General features: G+C 37.7%; 1 protein-coding gene across 3 annotated transcripts in view; it reads right to left on the bottom strand.

Moving 5' to 3' along the window:
- The window catches only part of DOP1A (DOP1 leucine zipper like protein A), a 112,210-nt gene that overhangs the window by 7,231 nt on the left and 86,393 nt on the right, over positions 1–18,586 (bottom strand). For all 3 annotated transcript variants that reach the window (XM_068551678.1, XM_068551677.1, XM_068551679.1), the window contains exons 23-34: positions 14,515–14,649; positions 11,709–11,764; positions 10,449–10,553; positions 6,089–6,155; positions 5,791–5,935; positions 5,537–5,616; positions 4,574–4,683; positions 4,163–4,312; positions 3,954–4,015; positions 2,300–2,452; positions 1,062–1,198; positions 123–178 (exon numbers count right to left, since the gene is read on the bottom strand). In XM_068551678.1, coding sequence (XP_068407779.1) covers positions 123–178; positions 1,062–1,198; positions 2,300–2,452; positions 3,954–4,015; positions 4,163–4,312; positions 4,574–4,683; positions 5,537–5,616; positions 5,791–5,935; positions 6,089–6,155; positions 10,449–10,553; positions 11,709–11,764; positions 14,515–14,649 — 1,256 coding nt within the window. The remainder of the gene's footprint in view (positions 1–122; positions 179–1,061; positions 1,199–2,299; positions 2,453–3,953; positions 4,016–4,162; positions 4,313–4,573; positions 4,684–5,536; positions 5,617–5,790; positions 5,936–6,088; positions 6,156–10,448; positions 10,554–11,708; positions 11,765–14,514; positions 14,650–18,586) is intronic.

Raw genomic sequence — 18,586 nt, 5'->3', positions numbered from 1 at the left:
ACTAAATACATAAAGTGTTCAGATAAAATAGTGTCTATACCCTCCTAGTTGTAAGTAACATTCTGGATGACTTTAGGATACTACACACTGACAAGACTAAATCAAAATGAATTACATATTACCGTGAAATGTCTTCATCAGCAGTGAGTTCCTGCTCCATCAGTAAAAATACCTGTACCTGAAGACCATGGAAAAAGTGTCAAATGTTTATATAATCCTTCTTTCAAGTTATCTTTAGGCTATATTTTCATTAATCCAAATACAGATTTTATGATACAACTTTAGGATCTTTAAATTATACTTAGTTTCTAAAAGTAAAACTGAAAATTCAGCACAGAGCCTTGCTACTAATTTGACAGAGGTGAGATGAAAGCATGGTCTTATTTGGTGATATGGAACAGAGATACAGTTATTAAAAAAGGAAAAATATTAAAGCCAATTTCTTTGTGGGGAAGTTATAATGCTGGGTTTTCGGAGTTACAGATTCCTGTCCCTTTCCTTTCTCATCTCTTTCCCCAGCTCCCCACGTTGTTCAGATGAGGGCGACAGGGTATGGTTTGGGAGGGGAATGGACTGGTGTAGTGGGACTCAGGAAGGTTTCATTGTTTGGGGGTTTACAAAATCTTGTCAGAGTCTCTCTGAAGCAGCTTACCTGGGTAAGTGCTGCACTTCAAGAGTGACACATGCCCTATGTCAGGCCATCTAAATCTAGTTAAACCATCTCTAATCACTCTCAAGGTGCTGCAAAAGGCAGGAACCAGGCCTGGCAGCCATGACAAAGTTAAAACTTTGGTGTAGTTGAGAATGAACTAAACCAGATCAGAAGAGGTCATGATTCGCAAGGAGCTAGTAATTGCTAATGTTGCATATTTCAAAGTTTAAGCTGTATGGAGACAGAATCTGACTTGTTTACTATTTTCATCTGTACAAATTTTCAGTAACAGGCTTAACTAGAGTTCAGTTCTCTTCCAAGATTAGTTTTTATCCAGTAAGCATGTTGATGCTTGTCACATTGTTTTATAATTTAGATTTATTACCTAATTGAATTAAAATTAACTCACAAGTTCTGTGATCATGGTAGGCCAGAGTGAGGTAAGATGTTGTGGAGACATTCTTAAAAGTAACACTCTGAAGAACAGGAACACTTGAGAGTGAAGAGTTGGCACCTGGGGCAAACGGAGACTCTCAACCAATCTCTCTGAAAGAAATACAGTATATTTTCAATATCAAAATAGAATCATTTTCATATAAACTTTTCTATATAATCTAGTTCAGTACTTCTCAAACTATCTCTGATGATCAACTTTTTAAATAATTTCCAGTCTGTTGCAGATCGATACTTTCATAAAATATAATAAAAATGAATTACTAGAAAAAAATCAAATTAAAAAAAGATAAATAAAATACAATGCCATGTTCTTATTACTAGATTCAACAGATTCTATCACACTGCTATAAAGGCTTAAAATGCTTACTCTACATTTCTGAACTTATCATGGATGGAATAACAGACTGATACTGGTCCATGGACCACACTTTGAGTAGCACCGATCTAGTCGACTTTAAAAAAAAAAGTCACAGGACAAATAGTGTGCATGTTGCACACTGGACATTAGGTATAAAGGGTTAGAAAAGGAGGAGTCACTTATCTTCTGAGAGAGAGAAATAATCTCACTAAAGAGATGACAACTGTCATCCCCAACCCCGTCCCCCCACAGCCTGCTGACTCAGCAGCAAACAATACTGCCTGGGGCAAGTTCACTCCCATCATGGAGCCATTTGGTGGCACAGGGCGATGACTGCCCTGATACCCTTCAGGACACAGAGAGCCACCAAACCCATTTGATGAAGGTTATCAAAAACCTTACACAACCCCCTACCCTGGCCCCAAACTCTAGATCTCCACCTACTTCTAGCTAAAATAGAGGCTACACCTCTGTTTCAGACCCCTCCTTTAAAGGTGTATAACCTCTCATCCACAACAAAAAAACTCACTAATATGCCTGTCTGCAGTAAAACAGTCTTACACCTCATTCTCAAACATGAATTCCTAGGAAATTTGACCCAAACAATAAAATGGAGACCATGTTTAGGCAAGTCCTAAAAACTCAGTGTTTGATTTCTTTTACATACTGGTAATGATAATTTTTGTCGTTTCAATAGAACAAATTTCTAATTCAACAACATTCTCCATCTATCAACACTTCATATATTTCACCCCAACTTACAACTTAAGAAAGGTAATTTCTAAGGAACCAAAAAATTTGGAAAATAGAGAAAATAGTTTTCCACTATTTACCTTGTATATCTGGAAGATATTTCTGATACTGGTCAATTTCACTGCTAAAAATAGCAAATGCTAATCTTTTCAGAAGCATGGCTCTCTGCTCTAGCTCCACATCACGGTTTGCAAAGAGATTAAGTGAACTGCTTTGAGCCACAGCTACACGAGCTGGAAGAAAAAAACAAAAGCAAGTGAGAGAGGCTGTGATATAGTCATCAGGCGATTTGAAAAAAGATGATCCTGTTTTTTGTTTTTAAGACTGTCTAGACCCTATGACATCTGGGAGAGAGGACCTGAGGGTAGAGGACCTGGGGCTCCTCTCTGAGGCAGAAGGGCTGGCAAACAGATCTAGCATATACAAGCCAAAGACCAAGGGGTGGGAACTGCAATGTGGAGAGAGAAAAAAATTTAGAAGTGTAGGTTTCAGAAGGTAAAATCACTAACAATGCCATTTTATAAAACCCTTTATTATTTTAGGCCATCTGCCGAAATCCTTCTCATTGCTTTAAAAATTTCTGGCCTGGCCAGGCCTAGCCTACCTAGCTCTCCTTCCTCACGTCTTGTACTCACCCCCATTCCCTCTTCTGCAGGCACACTGTCTTGCTTGCTCTTCCTTGAATTCACCGAGCTTGTTCCTACCCTGAGACCTTTATTATTTTTGTCCCTTATTCCCGGAATACTCTGTCCCTAGGCCTTCTCATGGTTGGTTTCTTTAGTTTCACATCAAATATGAGCTCTTGAGCTGTTATTTAAAATCTATCGTATCATCCTATTTCCTTCACAACTTCTTACCTACTGTCAAATAATCTTATCTATTGGATTAAGGTGAGCATAATGTCTGGCCCATTTTGGTCTTTTAATAAATAACTGTTCAATAGATGAATCTGAACCTTAAAACAAACCTGTGAAGACTAGAGAGAACACGCTGTCCCTTTTCCGGAGGGGGAAACTGCAGCTTAGGTTAAGAACTGACAAGAAATTCTACAGATTCATCCAACTTCACTGCTATTTAAGGTCATTAGTTTAATAACTTTCAAACTTTTAGAAAACCAAGAAAACCTTTTTTTTCCAGATTAGATACTATGAGGAAGCCTAATATATAAGCCAGTAAGATGGAGAAGAAGTGGGGTGGGGAGCGATTCTGGCCTTCCTGGCCCCTCTCTTTCTTCCTTCCGAGAAGATAAACCCAGCCCCAGGACTCTTTTTTGGCTGAGCCATGCAGCGTGTGGGATCTTAGTTCCCCGACCAGGGATTGAACTCGTGCCCCCTGCAGCGGAAGCTCGGAATCTTAACCACTGGACCGCCAGGGAAGTCCCCAGAGCCCCAGGATTTAGAGGGAGTTGTTTGCTAGGTTTGTTCCTATTGCCTGCCTTTCTCGGCCTCCCTACCTGTCAGTCCTTCATTCGTTCAGTGATTACTTACTGAGTGCCATGTTCTATGTTATGTGCTGAGGAAACAGTTTGGAGACAAATTTGACATGGCCAAATAGTTTTACTTATTATTTATCAACTATGTTGTCCTTTTTAAGTTTTAACATTATGTTCCTATCGGGTACTAAGTATAACTTGACAAAGAGCTAATTCAACAGTTTCTAGAAAAGAGCAAAGTAAATACGAATGGATCCTGTATAGGAAAGACACTGCTTAGGTTGTCACCCCACAATACTCACTCATCAAATCTCTAAATGTCGTCTTATCATGTGTCATCAGATTGTCCATAATTGCTCTCCAACTGAAAGAGACAAGGATTATGATATGTAAATAAGATTTTGTTGTTGTTTATTATTATTAAAAAAGTGTTCTACTTTGCAGATGGTAGTTGATTTCAACAGACTTTGTGAGGTGCATTATCATGTTGAATAGAAGCAAGATGACTTACTGATTAACACAAGAGGCATCCATCTGAAAGAAGGTGGGATCCATAAAGAGGTCAAAGGCTTCTTTTTTCCAAGCTCTCCGTGTGTACTGATACCCACTAAGGCTGCTAAGCAGCTGGACGCAGGCGCGATAACTAGGGGCATTATGTGCACTAGGAGGAAGGAAGACCACTTTAACCTGTATGTTATAACTTTAATCATCATATTACGTTATACCTCTAAGTGTTCACATTTACCTAAAGCACTGATGGGAAATAGAAAGCACTATAAGAGAAATAATTTTTTTTATCACTATAATTCAAGGTAAAAATAAAGTCATTTTGTGGTAATTCCAAAAATGGCAATAAAGGAACACAATTTATTTTTAACAGAGTATGAGTTAACTAACACATCTAGTTAAATAATAATAGTACCTGTGATTTCGGAGGTAGGGCACAACATAATGCATAATATTTACAAGTAAAGGAATAACCCGTTCTTTTTCATCACTGTAGAAAACCATATCCAAAAGATGAGCCAAAACCTAAAAAAACGTGAGAAATGAAATGGAACGTATAATCTGACAGCTGAAACTGACAGCACTTAGAGGTGGTTTTCAGTCTGTAAGAAAACCTAGAATACCTTAAAATTAGAAAAACCTGAAATCAAATCTCCCTAAGCCATTTTTACATGAATGGTTTCTGCCACAATTTGCGTTTTTTTCCATTATAACTATAGGATATAAATATGGGCAAATTTTACTATTTCTAACCAAGACAGGGAAGAAGAGAAAAAGAGAGGTTAAGAACCTTCCAATGTGACAGTGAGTAAACAGCAAATTTAAGACTAGAAACTCAGTATTCTCTTTCCCTGACTGGGTTACGAGGTGGCTTGGGAAAAATCCAACCACATGAATTGAGCTGCAACTCTTGTCAATCTGGTCCTAGTCATACTGTTCTAACCTCTGTGAGGCTCAGTACCCACATCTGTAAAGGGGAAACAAAAATGACCTGATAACAGGGTATAAAAAAGAGCATGTCAGAGGATGTATATAAAAATGTTTGGTAAACTGTAAATACTTTGTAGTGGCAAGCATCATTATACCACCTCCACCCTTCCCTACCATACCGTGATACAAAAGCACTTACCATTTTTAAAAAGTACACTTTTAAAAAACAGTGCATGGTGGGGAGCAATATCTAAAGTTATTATCACTAATATTTAACAAACTACTAATCTGAATACAAAGTCAAAACTTTATTTTATATAGTGATTTCTTGAAGTACAAAACAGTTTTTCAAACTAAAATCTTCTCTGTAAGAATTACTTGTTAATATTTAATTGTGAAACTGTTTACTTGAAAGTTCATGTGAAAAAACCCGATGATGTTTGTTTACCTCAGAGAGTAATGTCAATGCATGGACACTATATACAGAAGGAGTTATGTTTGAGGTTTCCATTGCAGGTGATAACATATCTAATAAGCAAGAGAAAAGACAGGTAAAGATATGGTTAGTTTTTTTTCCCACTGAAAAAAGCTACCTGCTAAACAAGAAAAGAGACGATTTGACTGTACCTACAGTGCTGACTGCAATAAATTCTCTGTGAATAGATGCCTACCAATATAAACTTAAATGTCTGAGATCAATACCTTCAACATCAGATTCCAAATTGGTTCCATCTACCATTATTTTGGGAGAAGGTTTAACTTCAAGATTTCGCCGCAGCCATGTTGTCTGTTCCAAAGAAGAACCAGCGATTGCACCGATCGCATCCACTATTTTATGAGTCACATCCTGAAGAAACAAGGATAACCCATTATATCTATGTATGTACACAGGCTCACACACAAAACTTCACAGATGATCTTATCTGACTTCCCCATTTTAGACCTGAGGTACTGAGAAACACAGAGTTTGGGCAACAGCTCTCAATTCAGAATGACTTACCTGGAGGTCTCTTTGGTCTTTTTTATTTTCCAAACTAGGGTTTTTCATAATAAACTCATTCAAAACCCTAAAAGGACCAAAGAAAAAAACAAACAGGAAATATCAGTGTAAAGAAAGTGATGCAATCTAATTTTTCACAGTGAGCAAGTGGTTTTGTGGCCTGAATTTCTATTTTATATGTGTAATGAATGTATATATATATGGATATCCTATGACTCAGGTGAAATGCATAAACATATGCATGAAAGACCTGTACAAGGATGTTTATAACAACATTATCTGTAAAATCCAAAACAGGAAAGAACCCAAATGTCCAGCAACAGAAGAGATAAATTGTGGCATATTCATACAATGAAACACTAAACAGCAATGCAAAGGAATAAATTATAGCTACATGAAATTATGTGGATAAATTTTATAAACATATGTTGTGTGAAAGAAGTAGACACAAAATAAAATATTTATGTATAATTATTATTCAAAACAAGACAAAATTTATCTGTGTTGTTAGAAGTCAGAACAGCGGTTATCTTGGGGCAAAGGGAAAGGACAGTAATTGGGAGGGGACCTGAGGGGACATATGATGTCTTATTTCTTAATTTAGGTTTCTGGTTGAACAGTTGGTATGTTCACTTCATAATAACTTGTGGAGTTGTATACTTATAATCTGTATGTTTTCTGTATGTGTTTTATACATCAACAAAAAATTTTTAAAATACCCCAAATCCCACCAATCTTAAACTGTAATATAAAAATGGTTTCGTGTGTGTGTGTGTGTGTATAGATAGACAGGTATAAAAGATTAAAAATACTTCATGAATGGAAAAAAATCCATTTCCATTGTTTGCTAAAATTCCACTCAATATTTACCTTGCTTGACTTGCTTTTATTAAGATAAATTATATGCATAATTATTTCCAAACTAATATGAAAAGTGATATTGAAGAGCAATCATATCAATTTCTATTTTATAATTAGGAATTTTTAGAGGATCAGTGGAATGGTTGGGGGAAAAAAATAAGCCACCAGAAATTTAAATAGGGAATTTTCTAGTATAACGGAAAATGTCCAACTTTTAGTTTAAACACTCAGAAGATACACACATTGAGAAGGAGGTAGGATCCTCCATTATCTGAGAAACAAGAAAGGAAGAAAAAAACAGGTGAGGAAACAGTAAAATCTTGTGGGGGAGAAGCTACAAGTCATAATAGATGGCCTTAATTTTTAATGAAATCAGCCAGCAGGATATTTGGTGATGATTCAAAGAACTGTCCATATTCCCTCTTTGAGCCTTAGAACAATTCAGAGGTAGGTAAGGCAGGTACTGTTATTCTTGACAGACGGGAAAATAGTGTTGGAGAAGTTTACTGATGTACCCAGGGTGCCAGAGATGAGGGTTAGAACTAGAGATCAGAAGATAAGAATCAGAAATCTTTACGAGAATGTTGTTTGAGTTCCAGTGTTTACCGTTATCTGTCATCACTAAAAATTATCATACACACTAGTTATCTTAATCTTTGATCCAGGAATTGCAGACATTGAGTCCACTGCTCTTTTCATTACACCTTCAATGGCTAAAACTCCTTCAGCTTTTTGGTTTAGAAAATAGACAGCACGAGGGTCTAGGGATCATCGTGACCCCTGAGGTTCCTGAGCAGGATTGCTAGCTCGCTGTGGCCCGGCTGGGCTCCCAGTGTTACTCAGCTTCTACAGGCTGATCTACTCTCCTCCAGCTCTCATCACTGTCTCTCCACCCCTTCTCTGCTTCCTGGTGGAAGACTACACTCCTACATTTACCAGAACACTTGAGGCCATTTTACTAAAGAGCCCTCACTTTCCCTCCCCTCCACTTCAAAATTTTCTAGACCACTGGTTGCCAAACCAGAATCACCAGTTCCCTTAAGGACAACAGAGAAGCTAAGTCTGTGTATATAGATTCCGACAACTACCCATTTAAAATCACCATCAGAGGGCTTCCCTGGTGGCGCAGTGGTTAAGAATCCACCTGCCAATGCAGGGGACATGGGTTCGAGCCCTGGTCCGGGAAGATCCCACATGCCACGGAGCAACTAGCAACTAAGCCCGTGAGCCACAGCTACTAAGCCTGCGCTCTAGGGCCCACGAGCCACAACTACTGAAGCCCGCGCGCCTAGAGCCTGTGCTCCACAACAAGAGAAGCCACTGCAATGAGAAGCCTGCGCACCGCGACGAAGAGTAGCCCCCGCTCGCCTCAACTAGAGAAAGCCCGCGCACAGCAATGAAGACCCAATGCAGCCAAAAATAAAATTACCATCAGAGCTACAGAGGTTGAACAGAAGGTCAAAGTTCTTTGCACTTGGTTGAATTTACATCCATTCAGCGTGATAACATGTTGACTGTGTGAGGTAATGTAACCCAGGTTGGAGAAAAGTGTATTCCCTTTCCTTCCCCTCTTCTGTCTTAAGCAGTCCTTTTCAAACTTTACTCAAATCACTTGACACTTGTTAAAATGCAGATTCTGATTCTGGTGGTCTGGGGTGGAGGCTGAGACTCTACATTTCTAACAAGCTCCCAGGTGACTCCAGTGCTGCTGGTTGAAGGATCAACCTCTGAGTAGCAAAGTCTTAGAGAAAATGCAGCAGGACTTCCCTGGTGGCGCCGTGGTTAAGACTCCGCGCTCCCAAGGCAGGGGGCCCGGGTTTGATCCCTGGTCAGGGAACTAGATCCCACGTGTATGCTGCAACTAAGGAGCCCGCCTGCTGCAGCTAAGACCTGACACAACCAAATAAATAAATTAATTTAAAAAATGCAGCCTTCTTTCTCACTCTTACACCTGCCATTCCCTGGTCTCCATCCCCTCCTAGCTGTCTTTGGAATCTGGTGCTATCAACGAGCCCCACTCTCTCTACAATCTTCTGTCTAGCACTCTCCTCTTATATAACACTTATCATAGGCCAGGCACTATTCTAGGAATTTAACAAATATTAACTCATTTAATCCTCGTAACAACTTTATGAGGGGGGCACTATTATCGTCCCCATTTTACAGATGGAGAGGTTAATGACCTGCCCAAGGCCATACAGCAAAGAAGTAAAGGAGATGGGATCTGAATCCAGGAGGAGTCTTTGCTGTTCACTACTCAACATCCTCAGGTCTTCCTTACCATTAATGATGACTTTCAAATCACATTTCCTCCTGCTACCTTGTCAGTTCTTTTTCTTCTCATGATCACACATTCAAAGAATAATCCACACTTACTTTCTCACTCTAACCCTTGCTGTGCTTATCGTCTCACCAAACTCCTCTCTCCTAAATCACCAATCCTCTCCAAATCATCAATAAATACAGCCTCTTATATCACCTTCCTTAATCTCTCTGAAGGGGTTAGCCATGCCCTCTTAAATTCTCTTTGCTTCTAGAACATTGAATATACCTGTTTTTCTTCTAACTTTCTGATGCTTCACTGTTTGCTTTCCTATCTCCTTTGCTGGCCCCCTTTCCTTCTTTTTTTGTCTTGTTGTTTCAATCCCACCATCCACAGCACACAAACTTGCTACCTCCCACTAGAAACAATTCCTAGTCCGTCTTTTCCCTCTGATCCATTCTACTGTTAACTTGCCAGTCATGACCCTCCTCAAAACCTGCCATCACTCCCACCCCCTGCCCAAGACCAAACTTCTTAATGAAAATGCAAAATCCTTCCCCCTTCTAGCTCCCGTCTCCCTTTTCATCCACCCACCATTCCACTGCTGTGCCCTACTTCATAGCCAAACCAGACAAGGTACCTTGCCCAGCGTACCCTTCCCCTTCCTGCTGCGCAAAGGCTTTCTGCTCCTACCACCTCCATTCACTGAGCAAATACTTCTTAGGGACATGTTATGAACCAAGAATAATGGAGAGCAAAAGACAGACATTGCCTAGGACATCATGGTGCATGCAGTTAAGGGTGACTGGAATTTATCAAATAATCACACACATTATTAACATAGATCAGGAAACAACATGACAGAGAGAAAATGACTCTTCCAAATCTTTTTATGTTTAGGGCCCTGAACTCAAATGACCCTCCTCTAGGAAGTTCCCCGTCAGCCATCCTACTCACCCTTACCCCTTTCAATCCCACACTTTCTCCTAAGTGACTACGGTTGCAACAGCTGTATGTTAGCACATTTACATTTTCCATGTGTATAAACACACAATGTTCCCTCCGAATCCTCCCCCCCTTTTTTTTACTGGCCTCATATTATACATCTAGTTCTGTACCTTGAGAATCCTATGAGAAGGTAGAGGTCACACAGTCACCCAAAACATGTTATTCAGCAATCAGACAATGAACATTATTCTTTTATTTGAAATCATATTTTTAAGTGAAATTGCTTACCCAAGTATAAGAAACTGCCCTGGCGCTGGAAGGCTCAATTGTATGGAGTCTTTCAGAAGTATCAACAATGATGCCCAGCTATCCACTAAATTGGGCACTGGAATTCTGCAAGATAAGCATAGCTTCTATATATAGAGAAAGCCAACATCAACTTTAATTTTCCCTACATTTCCCCAGTCTTTGCCATATTTTCCTACTACTTTCTCTGAAACATTTCCTGAATTTTTATAGACTGTGATAGAACATTTCTAAAAGCTTTATATTTTCTAGTAATATTATATATAAAAAGAAAACCAAGCACACTGAAAATATCCAGTGGAAATTATTAGTCTAGAAATTCTGCTGTATAGAAATACCAATTTTTAATCACATGGACTCTCAAAAGTAAAATACAACTGCAATAAATCTCAGTTTAATTACTGCCATCATAGTTACCTACTCAATCCTATTCTCTCCACATCTCTCTTATATTGGCTCTTTTTCCTTCACCTATGAGTCTCTATCTCATCTAAGGGAGAGCCGTCAATCTATCCTGAATATCAATCATCTCTAGAGAAATTAAGATTATTACCTCTGTTTCTGGCTGACCTTAACCCTAACTCCTCTCTATGTATCTAAATTCAGCTTTTAGGCAATCCTTGCTCTAAATCACAACCAGTTTAACCTAACTTTATAAATGTTAATCATAGATCACAAACTGTTGCCAAGCTTGATGATTAAAATGGAAACTACCCTATAAGGGAGGATTAAGATTCAGGTTCTTAAGTAAGAAGTTTATCAAAACTCAAATCGACTAACTTCTGTTCAGTTGTCAGTTAAATGCAAAACTGGAATACCACAAAAAGAAGATATTTTCATATCATCATTCCTAACATTAAAAACAGATTAGATTACCATGTGTTCGCCTATATCAAAATAATGGATTTAGTGGCAGTAGGCATGGTTTCAAGAGTAGGATGTAGCTTTTCATTCATATTTAAATGATTTTCTTACAATTCAGTGTTTTAATGTCCAGTGTATCTTTAATACACTTAGGTGTTTATGTTCGTAGGATTTGCATGACTGGGTCATTAAGAGACCAATGACCTTTATTATTATATCCTTAAACAACGTTTTTCTGTTTCTACTATTAGTTCTTTCAGTTTTAGAAGGAAAAAAATAAGCAAGTTCTTGAAAGAATTCAGGTGCTTTTCTCCTATATATCCTAACCTTTATACATTGCTAAATGAAATGAGGAGGGATCCACATCAGTTATCTTACCTTTGAATATAAGCATAGAAAAACTGAAGCATGCAGACTTCCAGAGAAAGATGTTTCTATAAACAAAAGAAATCAGTTTTATAGTGAAGAAAAATGCTGCCTTTCCTTTTCATAGTTGCAACTACTCTGTATTTTACTGCCAATTTTAAATTAAAAAATGAAAAGCAAACAAAATCAAACACTAGGTTGTCATAAAAACCACACAGCTCTCTTCCATGTAGTAGGGAAAACACAAAACAAAAGCTATTTTAAAAGTTGAAAATGGACAGAAGAAATCAAAGTATTCTCAGTCCCCCCCCCACCCCATATCCGAAGTTGATACCCCAGTCATTACTTTTAATGATCCATTCACTCTGTAAGCATCAACACTATTTTTATTTTAATCACCCTATGCTTGGCTGGGGCTATCAGAATTAGGTTGAAATTTTTTATGAAATGGGAATTTAAATCTATTTTACCACACGTTTCTGTTAAATTAGTGTAGTTGTCCCAAATTTGAACTAACTCCTAACAGCCTAAAATGTAATCTTTAACTAAAGGTAGTGCTGAGTGTAACATATAATAAAAAGAACACACCTGTCCGTAAAAATCAGTAATTGGCAAGAAATACTGATGTCCACTGAAATTTACCAATTCGTTACTTTTTAGTATGAACTATTCCCTTGAAAACTTCCCCTTTTACCATATAAAGAAAAGTTCAGAATTTAGTATATTGAGAGCAGGGGGCACAGCAGTTGAGAGGTGTAGACTTTGCTCTTATTTGTTTTCATATCCTTCACACTTAGCCCAATATCTCGGGCCCAAGTAGATGCTCAAAATATTAAGCTGAATTGAGCTTTCACATGCAAATTTAAAATCCTATCACAAATGCCCCAGAGGTGATTTCAGAACAGTAAGGAAATTGTTAAAAAGTTAATATGAGGATTAATCTCCAAAACATAAAAGCAACTCATGCAGCTCAATATCAAAAAAACAAACAACCCAATCCAAAAATGGGCAGAAGACCTAAATAGACATTTCTCCAAAGAAGATATACAGATTGCCAACAAACACATGAAAGAATGCTCAACATCATTAATCATTAGAGAAATGCAAATCAAAACTACAATGAGATATCATCTCACACCGGTCAGAATGGCCATCATCAAAAAATCTACAAACAATAAATGCTGGAGAGGGTGTAGAGAAAAGAGAACCCTCTTGCACTGTTGGTGGGAATGTAAATTGATACAGCCACTATGGAGAACAGTATGGAGGTTCCTTAAAAAACTAAAAATAGAACTACCATACAACCCAGCAATCCCACTACTGGGCATATACCCTGAGAAAACCATAATTCAAAAAGAGTCATGTACCAAAATGCTCATTGCAGCTCTATTTACAATAGCCAGGACATGGAAGCAACCTAAGTGTCCATCAACAGATGAATGGATAAAGAAGATGTGGCACATATATACAATGGAATATTACTCAGCCATAAAAAGGAACGAAACTGAGTTATTTGTAGTGAGGTGGATGGACCTAGAGACTGTCATACAGAGTGAAGTAAGTCAGAAAGAGAAAAACAAATACCATATGCTAACACATATATATGGAATCTAAAAAAAAGAAAAAAAAATGATCAGAAGAACCTAGGGGCAAGACGGGAATAAAGATGCAGACCTACTAGAGAATGGACTTGAGGATACGGGGAGGGGGAAGGGTAAGCTGGGACAAAGTGAGAGAGTGGCATGGACATATATACACTACCAAACGTAAAATAGATAGCTAGTGGGAAGCAGCCGCATAGCACAGGGAGATCAGCTCGGTGCTTTGTGACCACCTAGAGGGGTGGGATAGGGAGGGTGGGAGGGAGGGAGACGCAAGAGGGAAGAGATGTGGGGACATATGTATGTGTATAACTGATTCACTTTGTTATAAAGCAGAAACTAACACACCACTGTAAAGCAATTATACTCCAATAAAGATGTTAAAAAAAATAAAATTAAATTAAAAAAAATAAACTCACAGTAGAAAAAAAATTAATAAGGACACTGGTTATTCACACACACAAGCAGTACACTCTTCAGGCAATAGAAAAAATAATTTAATATTTTCAGATATGTGTAATAATTCTTTTAAGGAAGTGATTAGGTCTATTTTGCCTTGGCTTAAAATCTAATGCTTTCAGTTGGTAAATATTTTTTAAGAAAATAGGACCTCTTAGTGTTGCTGGAACAAAGAGCAAAAGAAGTAGAGAAGTCCATAACTTTATTAATTTGTAGACTTTTATGTCTGCCTAACTAGAGACAATGCATTGTGAATGTAGAGGCTTCGTTATTCATTTTTTGGTAGCCCTTGCAAAGCACAGTTTGTACATGGTCAAGAAATGACACTGACTAGAACTAAGGTTATGGCAAAATGTGGGGAGTTTACAGACTTGAGACATTCATTCTGAAGAGAATGCAGTAAGGAGCTGTGAAAAAGGCAACAACTGAGGTAAACAGCCCTTGGGCTCTGGCTTCTGTGCTCTTCCTTTACATGACCAGGAAAATTTCACCTAAGAATTTGGTCACACAGCTCCTAACTGCCTTAGATGTACATATGGAGAGCTATGAGCAGTGAACGGCTCTTCACTGGCCACAGGGATGATCACAGCAGCAAGTCGCTGCAGATACTGAGAACTGTTTTTATTAGGGCGATTCGAGGAACACATGCAGTCATTTCTGCAATCCTTTTAAATAAAAGGATGTATTGTACAAAAAATATCTTACCTACCAGGGTCATTTCTGAAATACAACTGTAAACAAATCGAAGTTCTTCTTACCTTGTCCTTGGCTATGGCTGGGGGCTGCTTTAAAACTTCCTTCACAGTCTGTATGACAGTTTCTGCTCTCATGACACTGATTGAACGAACCAGTTCTACTAGTAAAAGCTGTTCTTCACTGGCTGCAGGAATAACCTGGAGAACACATCATTGTATTCACTTATGTACATGTATATATTTAAGTCTTTCGAGACAAATCACAGAATTGAGAGAATATTTTATGGCCTCTTCTTTAGGTAAAATTTCTTTTTTTATCAATATAATACCTGTACATCATTTCAAAAAATCAAATAGGACAAGAAGCCTTTTAAGACAAAATAGCAGTGCCCTTGCACTTCTCATGCCCCAAAGCAACAATGCTCAACTCTTAGCTCTTTTCTATCATTTCTGAGTAATATACACTGTTATTACTTTTCCTATTTCACAATATTTTCTTTAATTTTACACATCACCTACTGACTTCCTACTTTAGAAGACAAAGGTTTAGCTCTCTTATACTTTTCTCCCTATCCTCCCAACGTAGTTACATCATAACTTCATTTAAATCAACATCTAGGGTTCACATGACTACTTATGGTTATGCTGTATATTATCACTGCATGTCTTTTCTTGTACAACTTTTTGTTTTCCCTAGATTTAAACTGTTTTCTTTTGCCAATCTTTAAAATAGTTTTCATTATTCATTCCAATGATAAGGTTCAATGAGTCTAGATTAATAATTTGCCTCAAAGAAATATAATTGTTTTTAATTTAATTTAATTTTTTTAAGGATTTCCACAAAGAAACACTGGATATGATGAACTATGTATGCACTTTCATTCATTTCAGAGTTGTTTATGATATGAAGAATTATTTATGCATATTTTGTATATAAATTTCCTCTTTTCACTAAAATCATGATGAAAAAAATAAAAGATGTATGAATAATTGTATATCAACCAGCAGATGGATGAAAAAAATGAATATACATCAATGGAAAGGAATACAATGCCCGTATTCATAATATTTTATATGTAAATGTGTTTAAAAATCTGAAAGTATATACAAGAAAACATGGTCATCACTAAGCAGTATGACTTCAGTTGGATTTTTCTACCTTTATTAAAAAAAACTTCCGTAATTGTCACAATGTGTTTAACAGAAGCGTGTGTGCCCACACACGTGCATTTGTGTGTCTGCACTATTTTTGTTTGCTTGGTTTTCTCTATCACATGTTCATCCACAAACATGCCAAAGACAGTAAATGTCCTCTAATTGCGTATTCAAAAACATCAGATAATTAATCTCTCTACCTTCTACTTGGGTTGGTACTCTCTAGGCTTGCTATACAGTAACATCTTGATATCTCTCCTGTGACCATCAGTCTTAAAGATTCCCTTTCCTTTTCTTCTGTGTTGGAACTCCTATTTCTTGGATCCCATGTTGCCTTCTTTCTTGTTTTTTTCCTCCTCTGGTGGAGATACATCTTACGATAGCTGAGAAAGGGTGAATTGATCACAATTTTTTTGTTTTTTTGAGACATTTCATGGTCAAAACTCACTTGAGTGACAGTTTGGCTCCGTTAGAATTATAGATTGAAACTAATTTTCCCATCATAATTTCTAGTGCTGCTGTTGACAAGTCTTATCATTATTCCATTGATTATGACCAGTATTTTCTCTTTAGAAGACTGTCAGATCTCCTTTTTATCTTCAGTGTTTTGAAATTACTTGCTGATCTTTGTGTAGACAGATCTCTTTTTACAGTGCCTGTAGAAATTCATTTCCTTCATTTCTGTGGAATTCCCTTGTACTATTTCTTAGATACTTTTCTCCCCTCATTTTTTCTATTCCTTCTTTCTTCAAAAAGATATTGAGCCTCCGGTATCATTTCCCTAATTTTTAAATCTCCTTTCACCTATTTTTCCATATCTCTAAGTTTACATTCTATATTTGGTATTTATCTACTTTCACTTTCCAACCCTTAATAACTGATTTTGTTTTGCTTCTGCTATAAAAATTTTTAACATTCAAGATAATTTAAAAATTTTGCAATAGTCTTTCTTATAATCTCTTCTTATTTCATGGATGCAGTATGGTTTTACCTCTTGAAGGACATTACTATTATTTACATTTTCTTCTGTTACCTGCATTGTTTCTTTTGACTTTCTCTATTTAGTTGTTTCGGTCTTTGTCTAATATTTTGAGACTTTCTTCATATGACTTGGCTCTCTATCAATTTTAAATGTGAGTAATAATAATATAACTATATATATATTTACAGAGTGCTTATTAAGTGCTGTGCATTGGTAAGTGCCATATATATATTTTTCCTTCTTCCCTTCCTCTTTCCCTCCTTCCCTCCCTCCCCCCCCTCACTTTTTTTCTGATTCTCACAACCCCATGAAGTAGTATTGCTACCCTGAAGAAGTCATATAGTTAGTGAGTGGAGAAGTCAATATTTGAACCCCAGAGATCTGGTTTCAAAGTCTGTGCTCTTAACAACTATTACTATTGCCTTTCAAAAAGAAAGTAAAACATGATGGGAACTCAAGCATTTGTGTGCAGGACTACTGGATAGGTGGGCCTTCCTGTGTGGTGATAGCAGCCTAGTTTGTTTTTGCTAGGAGACTCAAAAACTTCAGTAGCTACAGATCTTTTTTCTTGGTCAGGTCATTTTCCTAGAGAGGAATCCTCCAAACTCCTACCTGAGGGACATAATAGCTTCCTGCCATCTCACTGGGGTGAGGGTGATTCCCATTTTTCAAAATGTAGACTTTTGAATGCTGGTTTCAGCATGAAGTCTAATTTCTACCTGTGTCAACCTTATGCCCTTGGGTCAAGAGCCCCTCTTTTTTTTTTTTTTTAATTAATTAATTTATTTTTGGTTGCATTGGGTCTTTGTTGCTGCGAGCAGGCTTTCTCTAGTTGTGGTGAGCGGGGGCTACTCTTCGTTGCGGTGCACGGGCTTCTCTTTGCAGTGGCTTCTCTTGCTGTGGAGCACAGGCTCTAGGCATGTGGGCATCAGTAGTTGTGGTGCGTGGGCTCAGTAGTTGTGGCTCGCGGGCTCTAGAGTACAGGCTCAGTAGCTGTAGCGCATGGGTTTAGTTGCTCTGCAGCATCTGGGATCTTCCCGGACCAGGGCTCGAACCCATGTCCCCTGCATTGGCAGGCGGATTCTTAACCACTGCACCACCGAGTAAGCCCAAGAGCCTCTCTTGATAAACTCTTCACATAGTAAACTTGACTCCAGTCTCCTGATGGGGTAGGGTAAGAGAAGTGGGTGGTTGGTTGCTTGGGTTGGGAAAAAGGGATCTATAAACTCTCAATCAGTCCTCCAGATTTCAGCCCCATCCTAACTCTCTGCCTTTAAGAAGTACCTGATACTTCTACTTCCAGAAACTGTCTATAGTTTTACAGTGGGAACTGATCCCCTTCTTGCAGCAACTTAGTAGAGCAGAGAAAGCTGATATTGATATCCAAGTCAATTACAACTCAGACATGTGTTTTTCATCTTGCAAAATTTTGTTGACTCTTCTTATTTTTTTGTGGTGACCTCTCCCAATTTTTTTTGTCATTGTGGGTTTTGCCATTTAAAATTTTTTTACTCTCATTTTTGGGAAGAAAGCAGAGAAAAATGCATGTGTTCAATTTGCCATGTTAAACCACGTGTGCTTGACTGATTTTAAACAGTCTAGGATCTCAGTTCTGTCCAATGTAATATCTACTACTGAATCCTCACATGCAAAACGTCATATAAGTGGGAATGTTTATTTTTATTACTTTAGAAATGTCAGCCTACATGTAATGTGAAATCAGCACAAAAATAACAGATTAGAAACCTTTAGCTGGACAAATCATATATCTTATGGGAACATAAATTATTTAATAGCCTTAGTATTCTAATGAGTTAGTATTTATATCCAATATAGAACACTTTTTTGAGCTTTTTTTTTTCAGATTAAAACAAATTTATCTATTAATTTCATTTATTTTTGGCTGCGTCAGGTCTTAGTGGTGGCACGTGGGATCTTTTTCACTGCGGCACACAGGCTTCTCTCTAGTTGTGGCACGTGGGTTTCTCTCTAGTCGTG

This window comes from Eschrichtius robustus, chromosome 9 (genome assembly GCF_028021215.1).
Source record: "Eschrichtius robustus isolate mEscRob2 chromosome 9, mEscRob2.pri, whole genome shotgun sequence".
In the NCBI taxonomy this organism is placed as follows: domain Eukaryota; kingdom Metazoa; phylum Chordata; class Mammalia; order Artiodactyla; family Eschrichtiidae; genus Eschrichtius; species Eschrichtius robustus.
This window is presented reverse-complemented; position numbering and strand designations above follow the sequence as displayed.